This window comes from Danio rerio, chromosome 22 (assembly GCF_049306965.1).
Source record: "Danio rerio strain Tuebingen ecotype United States chromosome 22, GRCz12tu, whole genome shotgun sequence".
NCBI lineage: Eukaryota > Metazoa > Chordata > Actinopteri > Cypriniformes > Danionidae > Danio > Danio rerio.
This window is the reverse complement of record NC_133197.1, coordinates 6,096,278-6,115,452: the sequence shown is the minus strand read 5'-3', so window position 1 is coordinate 6,115,452 and position 19,175 is coordinate 6,096,278. Positions and strand designations below refer to the sequence as shown.

General features: G+C 36.2%; 3 protein-coding genes across 4 annotated transcripts in view; 1 reads left to right on the top strand and 2 right to left on the bottom strand.

Annotated features, from left to right (window-relative positions):
• The window catches only part of LOC101884151 (uncharacterized), a 48,761-nt gene extending 40,883 nt beyond the window's left edge, over positions 1-7,878 (top strand). The window contains exons 12-14 of one of the 2 annotated variants that reach the window (XM_073937061.1): positions 3,005-3,170; positions 3,286-3,476; positions 5,911-7,878. The gene's annotated coding sequence lies outside the window, so the exon portion shown is untranslated. The remainder of the gene's footprint in view (positions 1-3,004; positions 3,171-3,285; positions 3,477-5,910) is intronic. The other variant, XM_073937060.1, reaches the window with a different exon arrangement.
• Positions 3-8,673, bottom strand: LOC108181220 (uncharacterized). Its single transcript, XM_017353479.4, has 5 exons — positions 8,521-8,673; positions 5,668-5,982; positions 5,059-5,319; positions 846-899; positions 3-717 (listed from the first exon to the last, which is right to left on the bottom strand). Exons 1-5 carry the CDS (start codon positions 8,606-8,608, stop codon positions 566-568), a joined length of 870 nt encoding a protein of 289 aa, XP_017208968.1. The 5' UTR covers positions 8,609-8,673; the 3' UTR covers positions 3-565.
• Positions 8,674-9,102: 429 nt separating this feature from the next.
• On the bottom strand, positions 9,103-16,030 carry zmp:0000001161. The gene is made up of 4 exons (XM_073937085.1): positions 15,883-16,030; positions 11,564-11,860; positions 11,171-11,467; positions 9,103-11,094 (listed from the first exon to the last, which is right to left on the bottom strand). The coding sequence occupies exons 1-4, from the start codon at positions 15,923-15,925 to the stop codon at positions 10,952-10,954; spliced, it is 780 nt and encodes a 259-aa protein (XP_073793186.1). The 5' UTR covers positions 15,926-16,030; the 3' UTR covers positions 9,103-10,951.
• Between the last annotated feature and the right edge of the window lie 3,145 nt (positions 16,031-19,175).

The following is a 19,175-nucleotide window of genomic DNA, read 5'->3' as shown; positions in this document are numbered from 1 at the left end:
TAACTAGCTATGAATTTATTACAAGTATTACAAGTATTAAATACCACACAATTTCCTTCTGTATACTAGGTATATAAAAATCAAGCCATTACTCCTTTATTTAAGCCAAAACTGAAACACATCTCTTTCCACACAAATACAAATATTTTTATCATAGTTTAACAGTCAAATGTTACACAGGAATATCTCTGTTAAGACATACTTGAGTCCAGTATCCATGTAAAACATCACCTCTTGTACATTATCGATGTCTGCCAAAATAAAGCTGGATCCTTTGTTATGAAATAAGAAACCAATATGTAACGTTGACACAAAACTTTACAAAGTATACTTTCCTTAAAATTCAAAAACAAGCCAAAGCACGAGGTCACACATAAAAGTGAAAGTCAAATGAAAACAAAACAAAAAACAGCAATGCTTCTGTAATAGTGACGCTTGCATCAAAATACAATATATGGCACACTAGTGCCAGTGGTGAAAGTAGGCATTTAATTAAACTGTTATATTTATTTAAAGGATATATTTTCATTTTGGCTTAATAAGACTCTAATGTGCATCTTGATATTTATGATAAATCTCCTGTTTTCATCATTGAAGCTCTTGTAGATCTGATGTCATTGACCAGGAGAACAACAGCAGCCGCAGCAGCCACGCCCATCACTATAGTGACGACCAATCGGAGCACAGCTTCAGTAGACTCACAACCACCGACGTGTACTTTAAAACAAAATAAAACATTTTATTGCATTGCATAAAAGTAAAATAGAACTGCATTTGTAAGCAGATTCAAATTTCTGTCAGGAGCGTATTAGCTTAAAAAAAATAATAATAATATAATTACTAACCTGCATGTGTCTGGCAGAGTTCAGTGATATTGAGTTGTTCACATTTTGATGGTCCTGTAGAAAGTGAAGGTAGTGGCAGAGTGACTTTTAAAAAACACAGATGTTTATAGTCATTGTTGGCAAAGAGCTTAGAATGACCAAGAGGTGACACTCAATAGAACGTTCCATTGCAACAGCAGCGCCCAGCAACAGCCCCGGATTCCATCATTTTGGAGTGAAAGTGATCGGCTGTCCATTAGATCTCATTACTGTCACGATGGCAAGAAGCAACTGCTTTGTTTTTTTATTTATCTATTTAAAAAGCGCATTAAAGCTGAGATACAACCTGAAAGACGACAATACAACACTTATTATCACAATCATCAGCACTTTTAATAGTTTATTTTACAGACTTATAATATGCTGTTTTTCTATTGGCGTTTTCATTCCAAAATGGCCGCCGCGCCCTCTAGTGGCTATTTCCCAAATTACACTAGAATGTCGCCTCTTGGTCATTCTAAGCTCTTTGGTGTTGGGGCTGTTTTAGTAACAAGTAATGCATTACTTTTAAAAAATTAAGTAGTAATGCCGTAATTTAGTAGTAGTAATTAAGTAGTAATGTCGTGTGACAACATTACTTACCATAAAAAGTAACTAAGTAATGCAACTAGTTACTTTTTTTGAAGTAACTCAATATTGTAATGCATTACTTTCTAAAGTAACTTTCCCCAACACTGTTTATAGTCAATGTTTATACACACACAAGATCAGGACAGTCTTAGACAACTGAGTGGCGCTTTATCAATCCGAAATTGGTTTTAAAGTGTTTGCATATCTATATAATATTTTCAAGCTATGACAATACTTTTTTGCACACAGTATTTAGGGTTTGCACTTCTTCATTTTTGCACTTCCTTTAATTGCGCTCTTCTTTTTAGTGTAAATACGATCATTAACTGCATGATTTGTACTATTCTGAAACTGTACACTGACATTTTTTTGCCACTCATTACACTCATTAATCGTAATGTAGAAACATGCACTTTCTAAGCTACTCTGAAAAGATATTTATAATAAAAAGGTGAAAGATTATTATTTGAATGACAACCACGCGTAAAACATGAGCAATACAATCTGCACAACTTTGATAATATATATCAGAAAACAGATGTTTCTATGTGTTATTTTAGAGCTCAGGCCCACACAAGGCCTTGTTTGTAGATCCGGAAAGAAATGTGCTTTGACTGCATGCTTGGAGGACAAACAGACAGAGGTAGTGGATTTTACAGCTCTGTTTGTCATTAAAAGTGTCAACACTGACTGTGTTTCAGCGAGTGTGTTGAAATTACTTCCACAATTTCACTTTGGGCTTGAAAGACAGTTTAACTAAAAAAACACACAAACAGAATTTTATGAATGTTGTTTGTCAAAAAAAAAGTCTTAAGTGAAAGAAATCTTACATGAATTAACATACAGCACTATTGTTACTAATATTAGTATAATTACTAATATTGTCTGCTTCTCTCATGTTGCATACTGATGAAGTGACTCTGCTGAAGTGTTAGTTTCACCCAGGATTAGAGTATGTGTGAGAGGTATCCGCTGATAATAATAACACACTGTTCGGTCTGTCTTTAATTTTTAAACAAACAAATGAAGTTGGTTTGTAAAAGTCAAAACAAGTAAATCATTTAACCCTTGTTGAGCCTCTTTATGGACATTGTTGTGTTTTACTCTTTGTTAGTTTAAAATAATACGTTTTTCATGCAAACAGAATAAACTTTGTGTGTGTGTAAACACCCTTTTGACACTCATGAACTACAGCCAGTTTTGTTTACACAATTCATCTATACCGAACGTCTTTGGGCTTTGGGTGTTATGATCACCAGCGATATAGTGTTTGCAGATCACTGGAGAACTACACATCTGCCACTTAACCAAACTACATATCCCATCATGCACCTCTCTCGCACACCATTCACCCCATGATTAACACAGCTAAAGCTCATGAGGACTAATGACTTGGACGATATATACTACACACTTATCTTTTTGCTGTCGTTTCCCACATGAACATTATTAAGCATCATCTATGTCCTGCCTTACTGTGTATTTGACCTGTTTTGTTAATTCTTCTTGTTGTTTTGCCACCTGTCCTGACCATTTGTCTGTTATTCTAGCCACTCTCTTGGGTTGTCTGTATACTCGGGTGTATTCTTGTATCATCCTTGGTTGTCTGACCATCCCTAAAAAAAGCTGCAGTTGGATCCTCACCTCTGTTGTCTGCAAGATGTTATAAAAGCCACAAAATGGATCCAGCAGCAAGTCTTGTCAGACTAAAACAAGGTTTTAATTCCCTCAAGGACCACGCAAGCAATTTGTTTTTGGACATTGCAAATAATGGAACTCTCCTGGACTGTACCCATTGGACTCATTGATTTTTTTTTTATTTTTATCACAGACTTCATGAACCCGGAGGAAGCACACATGAGCATAGGGAGAAAATGTAAACTCTGCACAGAAATGTTAACAGGCCTAGTAAGGATTATAACCAGTGATGTTCTTGCTGTGACACAACAGTGCTAATCACAGGGGCCGCCGTGCCGCCCAATCTAGGAAACAAGGGGATTCTTCAAGACGAAGATGACTGAGGTATGAAACTTTGGTTATTTATAGTGAGTAAGGAATCATCTGATTGGTGAATCATGTGTTAGCTAATGCAGGACCAGCTGTGATCAATCATAAGCACCAATAATCCTCTCAAGAAGTTTATAAATAAAGTTCACTTAGTACCACTATCACAGTAATGATCAGTCACAACGGGTGGATATCAAGCTTTCGTGCCTGGCACGGCTTTTTCAATGTGTGTGCGCCGGTGTCAGACATTGCCAGGGATATAATGTCATTTTTGGCGAACAGGTGAGATATTCGAGAAAGCCAGACAAAAAAGCGCTGCAGTATGCATTACAGGAGTATATTCACGGCATAATAGGCAACCGATTAGAGAATAAATCAATCAAAATTGAAGCTAGCTTAGCCTAGCCGCCTCATAAGCTAACTATTCAACAGCTTAGCTCATGCTCAGCAGGAGAGGTGACAATAAAAAATAATCTAATAATAATGAAACCTTGAATTCTCTATTTTTAGCCAAAAAGCCTGATAGATTAATTGTTGTGCAATGAAATATAGCGTTACTAACCGACGAGGAAACATGCATGACAGTGCTTTTACATAATGTTAGTTCATTCATAGAAAGAACAGACAGAAAGGGTAAACTGATGGATTTGTGCGGAATATTAGCATCATTGACCCATAACTATGTACAGTAAGTTAACTATAACTGTCAGTGTGTTTTTGTGCTCTTTATAAAGTACTGAAAAACAGCTGCGGGTAAAGTATATTGATCGCAGCTGCTCAGTTTGTGATCATGTCTCGGTTTTGTTCTGGTGACTTATAATTCCAAATATTCGTAGCTTGAAATAAGATGTAAATATGAAGTTCAGTAAAGTTAGCATCAGATTCGCAGATTCGTTCCGCTCCTTTAGCTCCCCTCACACAGCTTGATCCATGCTGACTGTTCTCCTCTTGGGTTTTAGGATTTGAAAAGGGAAAAATTTCACCATCCCGTACAAACTTTAAGGACACCGGGTATCAGATTTGCACAATCCTTCCATATGCACTCGCTCGAAAGCTTGACAGAGCCCCTGCGTTTAGCCAGGGCCAGACGGAATCTGCGGATGTTTTTTGCTATTTTTGCAGGGAATTTTGGTAAAAATCTGCGAATTTCTGCTGAATTATTTTGGGAGTATCCAGCAGAGTATCATAACTAAGACCTTAATATATGAAATAAAGAGTAATAAATTACTGAATAAAACCTGAATAAATTCAGATTTACACATTTACTCAAGTAAATAAACAGAATTAATAATGGGCTAAAAATCTGCAGAAATCTGCGGAATTCTGCTGAAAATCTGCGGAATTCTGCGGAATTCTGCTGAAAATCTGTGGAATTCTGCGCGCTCAGATTCCGTGTGGGCCTACGTATAGCTACAGTTGCTAAGCCACGATTGGTGGGTGGCTGCTTTTGGGCGTGGCTTAGCGAAGGGTCAATTCAGATTCTACACACAGAATTGGGCCAACAAGCTTCAATTTTAACCCAACAAGAGGTGACATGTAGAAAACACCATTTAACACCAGAGTTTCTGAACTGACTAACATTTGATCTTTTACATACCTGGACATGGTTGACAGAGTTCAGTGTTGGTGAGATGTGTGGTCTGTTTGGTATTTGAAATGTTCACCACACAACTGTAGGAATCATCCAGACACTTCAGATCTAGATGCAGACTGTTGCTGAGATCAGACACACTGATTCTGGAGAATAAACGGTTTCCTTTGTACCAAGAGAGACTCACAGCGCTCATGTTCACAACTGAACACAACACTGAACAAGAGTTTAAGGATTTACTGGTGATGACAGGAACAGGCAGATGAGCTGAAATAAAGTCAGATAAATTAGATATTAAGTCATTCCTAATTTGATTAATTAAAAATAAAACAGAATGAAGAATATTTAAGTATATTCGGTGTAGCTGAAATTAATTTAAGTATAATTTTATTTAAACACATTGAACTCTTCATGGTTTGTGTAAAGATCATTTGAGAACAGCAGTTTGATTGAGTCTGTAAACCCACACATTTTACAGCGCTGTAATTGCATTTGTTCCTGTTAGCTGGGACTGCGTCCATCAGGTATTGTTTAAAACTGTGGCCTTGACAATCTTATCCATTTGTAAGAGGATTATCTTAATTTTAGCATTGCAAACTTGTAATCATGACTTACCGTATACATTGAGAGAGTATTTGGTCTTTGTGTAGCCGCTGATGACTGGTTTATAAAGTCCAGAGTGTGCTGTTGTGGTGTTCATGATGGTCAGAGATCCAGTTTGATGATCCAGCTTCAGTCGGTCTCTGAATTCCATATAAACATCAGATGTGGAGAAGTTTCCGGACAGTTTCTTTTGAGCTATAGTTTTATTTTTATTTCCAAACTGCCACTTTACCACATGTTCTTTCTTTATTTCAGCAACACCAGACTCCAGAGTGACTGAATCTCCCTCCATCACTGACATCACTACATCTGAATCAGCAAACACACCTGAACAACACACAGCGTATATCAGTTCCACTCCGACTTTCTGCATGAAGTTAAAAATATTATAACATAAAATATGACATGCTTTGTTGTCTCGTGAGAAATCCCTCATTATGTTCATATAGATTAAAGTAGTATAACTTTAATATTAGTGTAGAAATACTAACTAGGATTTTTATCTTTTTTTATTTTCAACTTTTATAACAAATAATACATATTCATTTAGGGAAATGTTACTGTAAATAGTGCTAGATTTTTGGATTTTAAGTTATACAGATTTCACTCCGCATGTAAACGCATCAACCGGCTTTCTGTCGCCTTAGAGGTGTATAACGTATTTTGATGTTTTCCCAAAATAATCAGTCTCAGTATTTAAAATACACAGGCTTTGTATTTTGACTTAATTGACTGAATTCATTTTTTTTGCGTGGATTATTTTAGTTTTTAAAACTATCCAATAAGTTCAGCTAACTTAAATTTTAAAGCAGATTTCAATATGTTTAACTAACCTAAGTTTTTTTATGGCAGAATTCATTAAGTTCAGCTAGCTTAAGGTTTTAAAGCGGAATCCAATAAGTTCAGCTAACTTTAAAAACTTAAGCAGGATCCAATAGGTTCAGCTAACTTAAGTTTTTAAAGCGGAATCCAATAAGTCCAGCTAACTTTTAAAAACTTAAGCGGAATCCACTAAGTTCAACTAACTTAAGCTTTTAAAGTGGAATTTAATAAGTTCAGCTAGCTTAAGATTTTAAAGCGGAATCCAATAAGTTCAGCTAACTTTAAAAACTTAAGCTGAATCCAATAAGTCCAGCTAACTTTAAAAACTCAAGTAGGATCCAATAGGTTCAGCTAACTTACGTTTTTAAAGCGGAATCCAATAAGTCCAGCTAACTTTTAAAAACTTAAGCGGAATCCACTAAGTTCAACTAACATAAGTTTTTAAAGCGAAATTTAATAAGTTTAGCTAGCTTAAGTTTTTAAAGTGGACTCCAATAAGTTTACTGTACGTAGCTTAAGATTTTAAAGCAAAATTCAATAAGTCCAGCTAACTTTAAAAACTTAAGCGGAATCAAATAAGTTCAGCTAACTTAAGTTTTTACAGCGGAATCCAATAAGTTTAGCAAGCTTAAGGTTTTAAAGCGGAATCCAATAACTTTAGGTAGCTTAAGGTTTTAAAGCGGAATCCATTAAGTTTAGCTAACTTAAGGTTTTAAAGCAGAATCCAATAAGTTCAGCTAACTTAATTTTTTAAGCAGAATTGAATAAGTTTAGCTAACTTAAGGTTTTAAAGCGGAATCTAATAAGTTCAGCTAACTTAAGTATTTAAAGAGGAATTCAATAATTTCAGCTAGCTTAAGATTTTAAAGCAGAATCCAATAATTTCAGCTAACTAAAGTGAAGTACTGAACTTATTGGTTTAGTTATCTGAAAATATATTTTTTTAGTCCACTGACATTTTCTCAACAGTGCACGCTTATTAATAAAAACAGATGCAACCAAATTGTGAGTTGGTGCGACCAACTGAGAAAGTTAGTTGCACCAGTGCGATCATATAAGAATCAGCCTGGGGCCCTAAACTACAGCTACTACAGCACTGTCTGCTTTCATAGAAAGATATATTTAGATGCTTATCCTTTTATTTTTGACAAGTGTTTTTGTTTTAGCTAATTTGTTTAATTATAACTTTTGTAAACATTTTTTTTTACAAACAAATAAAAAGCCAATGAGTTGACAACTAAGTTGAAACAACCAGCATTCCCCCTCTTGCTGTGATAGAATTTCACTGACTTCAATTATCACAATGTTTTTATTATTAAGAATAATCTGTCTTTCTTCAAGTTGTTTGAGTACATGTTAATGAGAATACATTATTAAAAATACTGTAAACTTTGTGTATAATTCTGATATTCTGTGTTAAAATATAGGGGAATTTTTTTTTACAATGTATACGGAATAAAGGCAGAAAAGCATGACCACAGAACCACAATACAAACTAAACTGAAAATTTCATGAGACCACACTATATTGCTTGATAATATTAACAGGTTTGGGATGCTATGCCGGAAGAGGTCCCTGAGCTCGGAAATAATTGAGCCCAGGGCTCCGGCCTGGTCAATGAGCATGTGAGGGAAAATGAATAATCCGACTATAGACAAACAGCATTATTTTACACGCACCTTTACACAGTTGACCACTTTACTTAACAGTAAGAATCGAAAATGAGGGACAACTGTACGTGTTGCTCCATATACATAATATAAAACAGTCGGCGAACACTAAACTTTATCTAACCAAAAAGATAATTGAAAATTTGAGCTGTAAACATGAAATCATGTCCAAAAGCAGATTATATCTCTCTATAGACAAAATATTATAGTAGATATGCAGTATTATTTTACACACATCTTTACACCATTGACAACATGAAAACAAAAACTACATTTTAACTTACAATAGAGCTATAAACATGAGCTCACATCCGAAACTAAAGTACATTCCTCAAAATATTGTGGTAACATTCTATATGTGTGTAAAACTTACCAACTAGACAGAAAAGGTACAAACAGTTAAAAAGAAATGAGCAAAACATTTTCTTCCGCTGTCTAAAATAGTTTCCCTTAAGATGCATACAAGGGCAGTCTAAAAGTGTTGTGTTCTAGAAAGGGGAGTGTGTTAAAGAGAGAGAGAAAGAGAGACAGGCAGGTTTTAAGTTCTGTATTTCCTTTTTTTCACCATGGCTGCTGTAAACATTCTGCATTATGTTTTCATTGTGTATCTATTTTTTATTTTAAATGTACTTCACTCTTAGTTTCACTTTCACTTTTCAACAAGTACAATTTAAGAGTATTTAAAAAAAACTTGTTATTAATTTTCTTAAAAGTTTCCACATTATCTTTTAATTTTGTTACATTTTCATTAAACTTATTAGCTTTTGAACTTTTGAAAAACGCTGAAAAAAACAAAGCTGAAAATTTTTTAAGTTAATTTCAGCAATTAAATGCACATCCACATCATCATAGTTCTGTATTATAATATTCAATATGCAATATTGTCAGGATTGCCTTGACTTCATTTTTATTTATTTATTTATTATTATTATTCATTTTTTCTTTTTTTTTTGTTCAGTTGGAGTTCTAGTTTGAGCTTAGATGTTTGACATATATTAGTATATCTTTATATCTTTGTTTATGGTCTCCCCTTTTTACAGCAGCGGTCTTCCTGCAACGTAAAATCCACCCGCAGCAATTCCTAAAATCGCCACTAGAGGTCGGCAAACCATCTCGCAACAAATTATCTCATCTGCTACTTCTCAAATTATGCTTCAAAAACAACATACTAAAAACAGGAGTCTATGATAAAACAAATAATTCTCTAAATGTGTCAACAATTAACTGATATAGACTGCGTCCCAATATGGTGCAAATCATGTTTTAAATTGTCCTGTTAATCATCTTGCCTCATGTTAACATCCTCCACATCTCCTTATTTCACAGTTTTGGAGGTGATGTAGCGCATCCTAACTAACCATTGTTGGTTACCTGAACATTTCTGGGAACAATAGTTTATCCCTGATGTTCAGCCAAGTTTTCTTTCTTTTTTCTAGTTTAACTTTTTCCATTTAAGCTGAGAAAAGACCAATTTCCTTTGTAAAATTTTCTTCATCTCACCATACTGAGCAACATTTCAGTTTTTTTATATTGATCATTCACAAAAAGTCAACCAAATGATTACACAATGTCTTTTAAGTAAAAGTCATGGTTAAAAGTCATTAATTTAATTCACTTTTTTTTATAATTGCACTTACTCCACCCATCAGCATAGGAGGTTATTGTTATTGAATCTGCCACTATGCTGACACATAGGCAGTAGTAGCTCCGCCCTGTTTTAAAAAAGCTCAGTCTCCTTCGATTTTAAAGCGACAGACACCAAAATAGCACAATTTGAATCAAAGCCTAAAAGGAGTCTTTTCAATTAATTATAAAACATTGTTTATTTGGTATTTTGAGCTGAAATTTCACATACACTCTCTAGGGACATCAGAGACTTTTGCATCTTGTTAAAAGGGGTGTAATCGGTCCCCTTTAAATGAAACCATTATTCAAATAATTCCTAACAAGATAAAAATCAGAAAATGTGAATTATAATACAAAGTTACTTACACAGTTATTAAATAACACACACTCACCGGCCACTTTATTAGGTACACCTGTCCAACGGCACGTTAACAAATTTCTAATCAGCCAATCACATGGCAGAAACTCAATGCATTTATGCACGTAGACATGGTCAAAATGATCAGCTGCAGTTTAAACTGAGCATCAGAATGGGGAAGAAAAGTGGTTTAAGTGACTTTGAACGTGGGATTGGTTGTTGGTGCCAGACGGGCTGGTCTGAGTTTTTCAGAAACTGCTGATCTACTGGGATTTTCATGCACAACCATCTCTAGGCTTTACAGAGAATGGTCTGAAAAAGAGAAAATATGCAGTTAGCGGCAGTTCTGTGAGCGCAAATGCCTTGTTGATGCCAGAGGTCAGAAGAGAATGGCCAGACTGGTCTGAGTTGTACTCAAATTGCCTCTACAGTCACCAGACCTTAATCCAATAGAGCTCCTTTGGGCTGCTGACAAACCTGCAGCAACTGCGTGATGCTACCATTGTCAATATAGACCAAAATCTCTGAGGAATATTTCCAGTACCTTGTTAAAGCTCTGCCACAGAGGATTAAGGCTGTTCTGAAGCTAAAGGGGGATCCAACGATACTAGTAAGGTGTACCTAATAAAGTGGCATGGTGAGTGAATGTACACTATGTTCACTTCTGTTAGGATAACCTCACATAGCATTAAGCAGTGACCTCATAATTTAGGAAACTGTAAATTGATCCTGAATTTTCATATCCACTGTAACAGAATCCAACGTCATTGATTGGCATTAAGTTTTGGCAACCAAGAATCACTAAAACTCCCTGGACATCTCATAACATTTCTGATATCCGCTGTGTGTCTCCGCCTGTGGATCTGATGTCATATACCAGAAAAGCCACAGTGGCCACACCCACTAGGGCGGAGAGAGCCAATCGGGTCACAGCTTCAGTAGGACCACAGCACTGAACAGAGTCTGAGGAACAAACACATCACACTGAGCTCAGATCAGTTGATAAATAATATAAGCACAAATATCAGCTCTGCTGTACCTTCAGATGTCTGCCAAAGTGTGTTGATGTCCAGATGTGTGGTCTGGTTGCTGATGGTGTTGTTGATCACACAGCTGTAGGTGTTTTTATCCTGATATTCCACCTCCAGAGGTAGAGAGAGACTGATGCTGAGATCAGACACACTGATGCTGGACAATACACTGTTTCCTTTGTACCAGGAGAGACTCACAGCGCTCACGTTCACCACTGAACACAACACTGAACAATTACACTGTGATGATGAAGATGATGGACATTGAGGAGAGTTGAAAATGAGGACAGGAACAGGCAGACGAGCTGAAAAAGAACAGAAAAAAATGGATATTAAGAATTACTGTAATTTTAATTAATTATTTTGTTCATTTTAATCAGCTATAAATCATCTCTCCTCACCATAGACAGAAACCCTGAATATTATTGTGGTCAGTTTCACTGCATTTATCTCTAGTTTATAAACTCCAGCATCTTCAGTTGTGATGTTTGTGATGGTCAGGGATCCAGTCTGATCGTCCAACTTCAGTCTGTCTTTGTATATGTTATCAGTTTGTTTGTCCCTGCTGATTTCAGCTATCACAGAGTTATCAGCTCCAAGTTTCCACACTATGTCGTCATTGTCCTGTATTTCACTAACACCGGTGTGTAAAGTGACTGAATCTCCCTCCGTCACCGAAATGGATTCACCACACACACCTGATGAACAAACAAGGTCAGATTTTAAAATTGCAAAGACACGTGTTTAATTAATGTTTTTTTTTATTTTACATACTGTAAATTATTTCAGTTTTTGTTTACAATATGTGAAATAATATATCAGCAATTAAAATGTACAAATGTAAACACTCCGAACTAATTACAGCTCAGACCCGGATGGGCTAATCAGGAGCACCTGGAGAATTCCCGGTGGGCTGGTCCATTTTTTGGCCGCGAGGGCCGGTGTCCCTAGCTTCAGAATCTGTTGCTGTCAGCAGTCACACTTTTTAAAATTAATTTATTTATTTACTTGACCACAGCCTTCTTATTCATTATTTTACCACAGCTCTGCTCTTTTTATATATAACCAGCCTGCAAGTTAATGATGATATAACTCAGATTAGTCACTCCTCTATATACAACAGTTGTGGTCCAGTGGTTAGTATGTTAGATTACAATGCCGCTGACCTCGGGTTGACCCTCGTCTGAGTATGTAATTTTTAAAAATTTTATTGTTAAGACATATAATACTGTAAGGGTTGTTGAACATTTGAAGTTCTAAAGCAGCTGTTTTCTCAAAAAAAGACGTGATAGTGTCATTAGAAACTGATTTGGAAATGACCTTATTTTAATATAGTCAGTCGTGAACGGAGGTGGGCCGGTCTGAGGCTTGAAACTCCAGGGCTGAAAAGGAGTCCCACTCCGGCCCTGTTACAGCTCCAAATCAGAAAGAGTTGGGACAGTGTGGAAAACACAAATAAAAAAGAAAGTATTGATTTCTAAATTTATTTTGACTTGTGTTTCATTGCAGACAATCTGAACATGTCAAATTTAAATCCTTTCCTTTCATTTAGACCTGCAACACATTTCAAAAAAAGGTTTGGACAGGAGCAGTTTAGGCCTGGTAATCAGGTAACTTGGTTAAATGATGTGATTTGAAACAGGTGATGTCAGCAGGTGATTGTAATTATGATTTGGTACAAAAGCAGCATCCAAGAAAGGGTTAGTACTTTGGGAGCAAAGATGGGCCGAGGATCACCAGTTTGCCAACAAATGCGAGAGAAAATGATTGAAATGTTTAAAAACAATGCTTCTCAAAGAAAGATAGGAAGACATTTGGATATTTCATCTACAACAATGCATAACATCATTAAAAGCCTCTTAGCCTCTTCAGCTGCTCCAGAACGCAGCAGCACGAGTGGTCTTCAATGAACCTAAACGAGCACATGTCACTCCACTGCTCATTCGTTTGCACTGGCTGCCAGTTGCTGCTCGCATCAAATTCAAAGCTCTGATGTTTGCCTACAAAGCGACTTCTGGCTTTGCTCCTTCTTATCTGCTCTCACTTCTGCAGATTTATGTGCCCTCCAGAAACTTGCGTTCTGTGAATGAACATCGCCTCGTGGTTCCATCCCAAAGAGGGAAGAAATCAGTTTCCGGAACGCTTACGTTCAATCTGCCCAGTTGGTGGAATGAACTCCCTAACTGCATCAGAACAGCAGAGTCACTCGCTACTTTCAAGAAACGACTAAAAACTCAACTATTTAGTCTCCACTACACTTCCTAATCTGCAATTTCCTCTCTGAATATCACACTAACTGCACTCAAAAAAAAATTACTAATACTTTCCTTCTTAGCCTTTAAAGACCTGAAACTTGCCTATTGCACTTATTCATTGTTACTCTTATAGTTGTGTAAATTGCTTCCTTGTCCTCATTTCTAAGTCGCTTTGGATAAAATCATCTGCTAAATGATCAAATGTAAATGTAAAAGATTCAAGAAATCTGGAGGAATTTCAGTGTGTAAAGGACAAGGGCGCAAGCCTAACCTTGAACACCCGTGATCTCAGATCCTTCAGGTGGCGCTGCATCGAGAATCCTCATTCATCTATAAGCGATATCACCACATGGGCTTAGGACTACTTTGTCAAACCTTTGTCAAGTACCCCAATACAAAGCTAACAGTTAAAATTGTACTGTGCCAAAAGGAAGCCCTACGTTAACAGTGTCCAGAATCCCTTTGTTAACAGTGTCCAGAAGTGCCATCTACTTCTCTGGCTTTGAAGGCATCTTGGATAGACAATCACACAGTGGAAACGTATACTGTGGTCAAATAAATCAATATGTTTTAGGTTTTTTTTGGACGAAATGCACACTTTGTGATCTAGACCAAGAATAAAAGGATCATCCAGCAACGTCCAAAAGCCAGGGTCTGTCATGGTATGTGTCAGTGCCCTAGGCAAAAGTAACTAGCACTGCTGGGATGGCACCATTATTGCTGAAAAGTTCATAGAGGTTTTGGAGCACAATATGCTGTCGCCTTTTCCAGGGATGGCCATGCATATTTCAACAAGACAATCCAAAACCATATTCTGCAGACATTACAAAGTCCTGGCTGTGGAGGAAGAGGCTACATGTACTTGACTGGCCTGCCTACAGTCCCGACCTGTCCCCAGTAGAGAATGTGTGATGCATTTTGAAGCGCAAAATGCAACAACAAAAACCCTGTACTGTTGCCCACCTTAAGACCTGTTTGGAGGAAGAATGGGACCAAATAACTCCTGAAACAGTTCATCACATGATGTCTTCAATCCCTAAACTTTTTTTTTAAAATATTGTAAAAGTAATGGCAACATTACAAAGTGGTAAATCCTGTACTGTTACAACTTTTTTGAATGTGTTGCAAGAACCAAAAATTGAAATACTTGTTTATTATTTTTAAAAAACAAGAAACACATTATATAATGTTTGTTGTATTGCTTGCAATGAAATACAAGTCAAAAGCACTTCTTTCTTTTTCATTTGCATTTTCTATACTGTCCTAGCCTTTTCTGATTCAGGGTTGTAAAATCTGATGAGAGTACGGTTCATTGCTTAATTCAGCTATTTATTTGGCACTGAAAACAACTGAAGAGAAACAAGTACAAAACAGAAACTAAAGTTCACATGTGTTAAAAATACAGATTGTAAATAAATATTGCTTGCCTAAATATTTTAAGTTGCATCAAATTAACTTTTTTAGACATCACAACTCACAGTCAAACTGAATAGGTCACACTTTACAATAAGGTTCATTAGTTAATGTTAATTAATGCATTTACTAACATGAACAAACAATGAACAGTACATTTACTACCGTATTTATTCATGTTAGTTAACGTTAGTTAGTGAAAATACAGTAGTTCATTATTAGTTCATGTTAACTCATTGTGCATTAACTAATGTTAACAAGCATGGACTTGGATGTTAATAATGCATTAGTAAATGTTCTATTATGATTAATAAATGCTGTACATGTGTTGTTCATGATTAGTTCATGTTAGTAAATGCATTAACTAATGAACCTTATTGTAAAGTGTTACCACTGACTAAAAGTATTAAGTTAAACGTTGTATAACTAAAAATGTTGGGTTGAAACCTGATTAACTGATTAAAATTAAAGTTACATGACATTGATATTTTGTCATACCATGCTTACAGTGCACTAGAAACCAGTTTTAAAAAATACAGTAAACTACCTTATTTCATTCATTTCATGTTATCCACCAATGTTTTTAAGTACCAACATCTACACATCTTACTTTTTGTACACAGACAACAACTATAAGCAGGCAGTGAAGAAAAAGTTATAAGGTAAGCTTTTCCACAAACATAAAACATCCTAACATATTAAAGGCACTCAGTGTAACACACACTACTACCAAATACAGTAACACACACAACACTAACGCAATGCAATAAACGTTGTTTATCAAAACTAAATGTAGCATTAATCTCTAATATAGATCACTGATGAGAACAAAACTTAAAATAACCATATTGTAGTAAGTCAACAAAATACAGGGATTTCTAGGAAAGTCAATTTACGGTCATTTACCGGAAACACTGTTAAATTTACAGATTTTTACTGTCGAGCTTTAACAGTTTGTTATTGTTTATTGTTGAAATATTGGATGAACTGCAAATAAAAGTCAAATAGCTCAGGTTATGATATTAAGCCATAAAAATATATGTATAACGTACCGTTAAGACGCCATAAAGAGACTAAAACAAGCAGGTGGAACATTTTCTCCAGCAGTTCAGCGAATAATAATCTGATCGAATAAGAATGTGTGCTGAATACACTCAAATGTGTGAATCCTCCTACCACAAGTAAGCCTTCCTAGTTCACACACACACACACACACACACACATACTTGTGCATCTGTCTTTGTGGAGGTTTACCGTAGGCTTCTATGTTTGTTTGTTTTTCATTTAGGACATGTTGGAAAAACTGAACCATCAAATATTTTTTACATTATTATATAAAGCATTATTTAGTGTTTAGTCATTTTTCGAGTGGGTACTGCTGGTCACACAATCCCCACAATGTCAGAAATGTTAGATTTAAATATCCTTCTGGTTAAACAACACGCATGCAGAATGAATTATGATTTATCTATTGCTGTTTCTAATGGTAGGCAAAGATTATTTTCATAATTTAACTTATAATGTATTTAAAATAAACTATTGTGCTTGTAATAAGACCAGAAGGATGTCACTGAGGTGTGACAATGGCAGCTCGACTGAGTCAAACTGAAACATGTCTGTGGTCTGATTTCTTTGGAAATGTCTTTGGTTTGTCACCAGTCAGTGCATTTGTTTTTGTAGTCTGTAGGTGAAGGGCTTCTTCCTGTCCTGCTCTTATTAACCACATAGTCTCAATTACTTGCTAGATGGTAAACAAATTCTTTTCTGCGAAATAAAGTACACTCAAAAAATTATTTGCTGCTTATTCAAAATACTTATTCGAAATGAGTCGAAACGACACAATTCTTGATATTTTTTGGGGGGACAACTTAATTGTTTTCTGTTCAAAATAATCCTTGAATCCAATTAGCAAAGCTGATGAAAAAAAACAGGCAAATTAGATCCCAGGGGTGGACTGGGGGAGTATTTTAGCCCGGGACATTTATTGAACATCAGGCCACTTGAGGGATGGGGGAGTTTGGGAGCGATTGGTAAGTGGAGAGCAGGGGAGGCGAGGAGGTGTTGGGGGCGAGTTGAACAAGCGGTAAGGGATAGAAGAGAGGTGGTGGGTGCTTTTAGGGGCAACCTTTTAACCTGTTTTTGGTAATTACTTGAGAAAAAACTAGGTAATCCACTCTTAAGACGGTAAGAGAGAAATTTTAGGAACTGATAAATACAAATAGTGGAGTAGGAGATAAAGGGTTTAAAGCAGGGGTGTCCAGTGTCCGGTTTCCTGCAGATTTTAGCTCCAACTTGCCTCAACACATCTGCAAGGATGTTTCTAGAAAGCCTAGTAAGAGCTTGAGCCAAGCTAGCCCAGGTGGGTCTGATTGGGGTTGGAACTAAACTTTGCAGAACACCAGCCCTCCAGGACTGAGTTTGGACATGCCTGGTTTAAAGCATTACTAATGTTTCTTATGGAGATGGGTTATATCCTCCTGAGACTTCGCCCATTGACTTGTGTCCTCTGTAGTGGACATTACGTTTTCATGAATTTTCTTTGAATTTTTTGAGCTACTCTGTCAAGTCCTGTTGTACTGTTCAGAGGACATCTTGGGCTTTCTAGTGATATGTTATTTGATTGGCTGGCATGCTAAGAACCACTTCTCACACTGTATCCAAAATGGCCGACATACAAACAAGCACATTTCATGGGAAGGAGCGAGGCATGTACAATTGAGCTTTTTAAATGTTTGTTTTTTTCCTGTTATTATTACATATATATTTGTTTATCAAAGTGTCAGGAACAATAAATGTAGCTTTCAAAGCTGTTAACTTGTTTGTGTTACAAAATATTATCCTTTTTTTAAAGTCCACTATAGTGGACACCAGGACCATCTTAATGTAATTAATGGCTGCATGTTGTAGGAGGCAAAACTGAAGCAGAGAGGATTCTTTATAAGATAGCTGAGGGAGACTCTGACCTAGAGTCTGACAATCAAACAATAAGAGACAATTAGAGAATGACAATCAGTTTTAAATCACTTTTATGTTAAATTTGTTCTGGATTAGCATCACTTCTTTTTGTTGTTGTTCAGACTAAACTGTTTCAGGAATTTCAATACAAAAGGAAAAAAATGGCTTTTGTTTAGTTTTTGTTATATTAATATTGGATTAATATCCCTTTACAGGCATATCCTGTTCAGTTTTGTTGTCTGAGTTTGGCGGTCATTTCGAACTAAAAAAGTCCTGTGGTCCACTACAGTGGACATGCTTGAAAATTAAAAATAAAAACAAAATGTAGAAACTCTAAATTGTAAAAAAAAAAAATAATAATAATAATAATAATTAACCCAAATGATGTAGGAAATCACAGAAAAAAGGGTCTCAGGAGGATATAATAGAAAATGAATATGTGGATGGAAATATTACTTCTGTTCCACACTCCTAACTAGGTGGCGGAAATGCACCTCGAAATTGTATGCCAAACGCCAATTCAAAAACACGAAGATGAAGACAACACAGGTGTGTCATCAAGGAGAGAGTATTTTTTGACTGTGACTGTGATGGGGAGAGTGGAAAAGCAGCATAGAAAACCATCTTATGTGGTTCATGAGTGCATGATGAAATGGATCTGTGAGAAGAAAAAAGCTATTGTACAAACTGTATGATAAATAAACACAGAAAAGCAGCATTTTGGAGGACGATCTTTATTACTTGGACCGGAAATCTCCTGGGCGATGCAGTGGCGCAGTAGTTACTGCTGTCGCCTCACAGCAAAAAGGTCGCTGGTTTGAGCCTCAGCTGGGTCAGTTGGCGTTTCTGTGTGGAGTTTGCATGTTCTCCCTGCATTTGCGTGGGTTTCCTCCGGGTGCTCTGGTTTCCCCCAAAGGCCAAAGACATGCGGTACAGGTGAATTGGGTAGGCTGAATTGTCTGTATGAGTGTGTATGGGTGTTTTCCAGTGATGGTTTGCAGCTGGAAGGGCATCCGCTGCATAAAACATGTGCTGGATAAGTTGGCGGTTCATTTCTCTGTGGCGACGCTGGATTATTTAAGGAACTAAGCCGAAAATAAAATAAATGAACGACTAAATTAATACAAAACTGCTTTAGACATAAAGTGAAAGCACTAGTATTTGTCACCAGAAACATTCACTGCTCCCCCTTGTGTCATACATTGGATTATTAGAAAAAATACTACATGGAATGAATTTAATAAATTTTTTTGTTTCATTAAAAAATGTAAAAACGAAAGGCAGGTGGAAATGTTAAATATGTAGCCTAGCAAAATGCAATAGAGATGGTATAGAGAATTATTAGAGCAATAGGATTTCAGATTGTCTATTTGAAACTAGTCAGTTCTAT

Excerpts from the sequence above, each read along its gene's own strand:
- LOC108181220 (XM_017353479.4), bottom strand. The coding sequence starts at position 8,608 with ATGCATCTTAAGGGAAACTATTTTAGACAGCGGAAGAAAATGTTTTGC. Across the intron at positions 900-5,058 it reads ACTCTGTCAACCATGTCCAG|GACCATCAAAATGTGAACAA; the intron begins GTATGTAAAAGA and ends CACTTTCTACAG. Across the intron at positions 718-845 it reads ACTCTGCCAGACACATGCAG|TACACGTCGGTGGTTGTGAG; the intron begins GTTAGTAATTAT and ends TTTGTTTTAAAG.
- zmp:0000001161 (XM_073937085.1), bottom strand. The coding sequence starts at position 15,925 with ATGTTCCACCTGCTTGTTTTAGTCTCTTTATGGCGTCTTAACG. Across the intron at positions 11,861-15,882 it reads CTCTTTATGGCGTCTTAACG|GTGTGTGTGGTGAATCCATT; the intron begins GTACGTTATACA and ends TTTGTTCATCAG. Across the intron at positions 11,468-11,563 it reads ATTCAGGGTTTCTGTCTATG|CTCGTCTGCCTGTTCCTGTC; the intron begins GTGAGGAGAGAT and ends GTTCTTTTTCAG.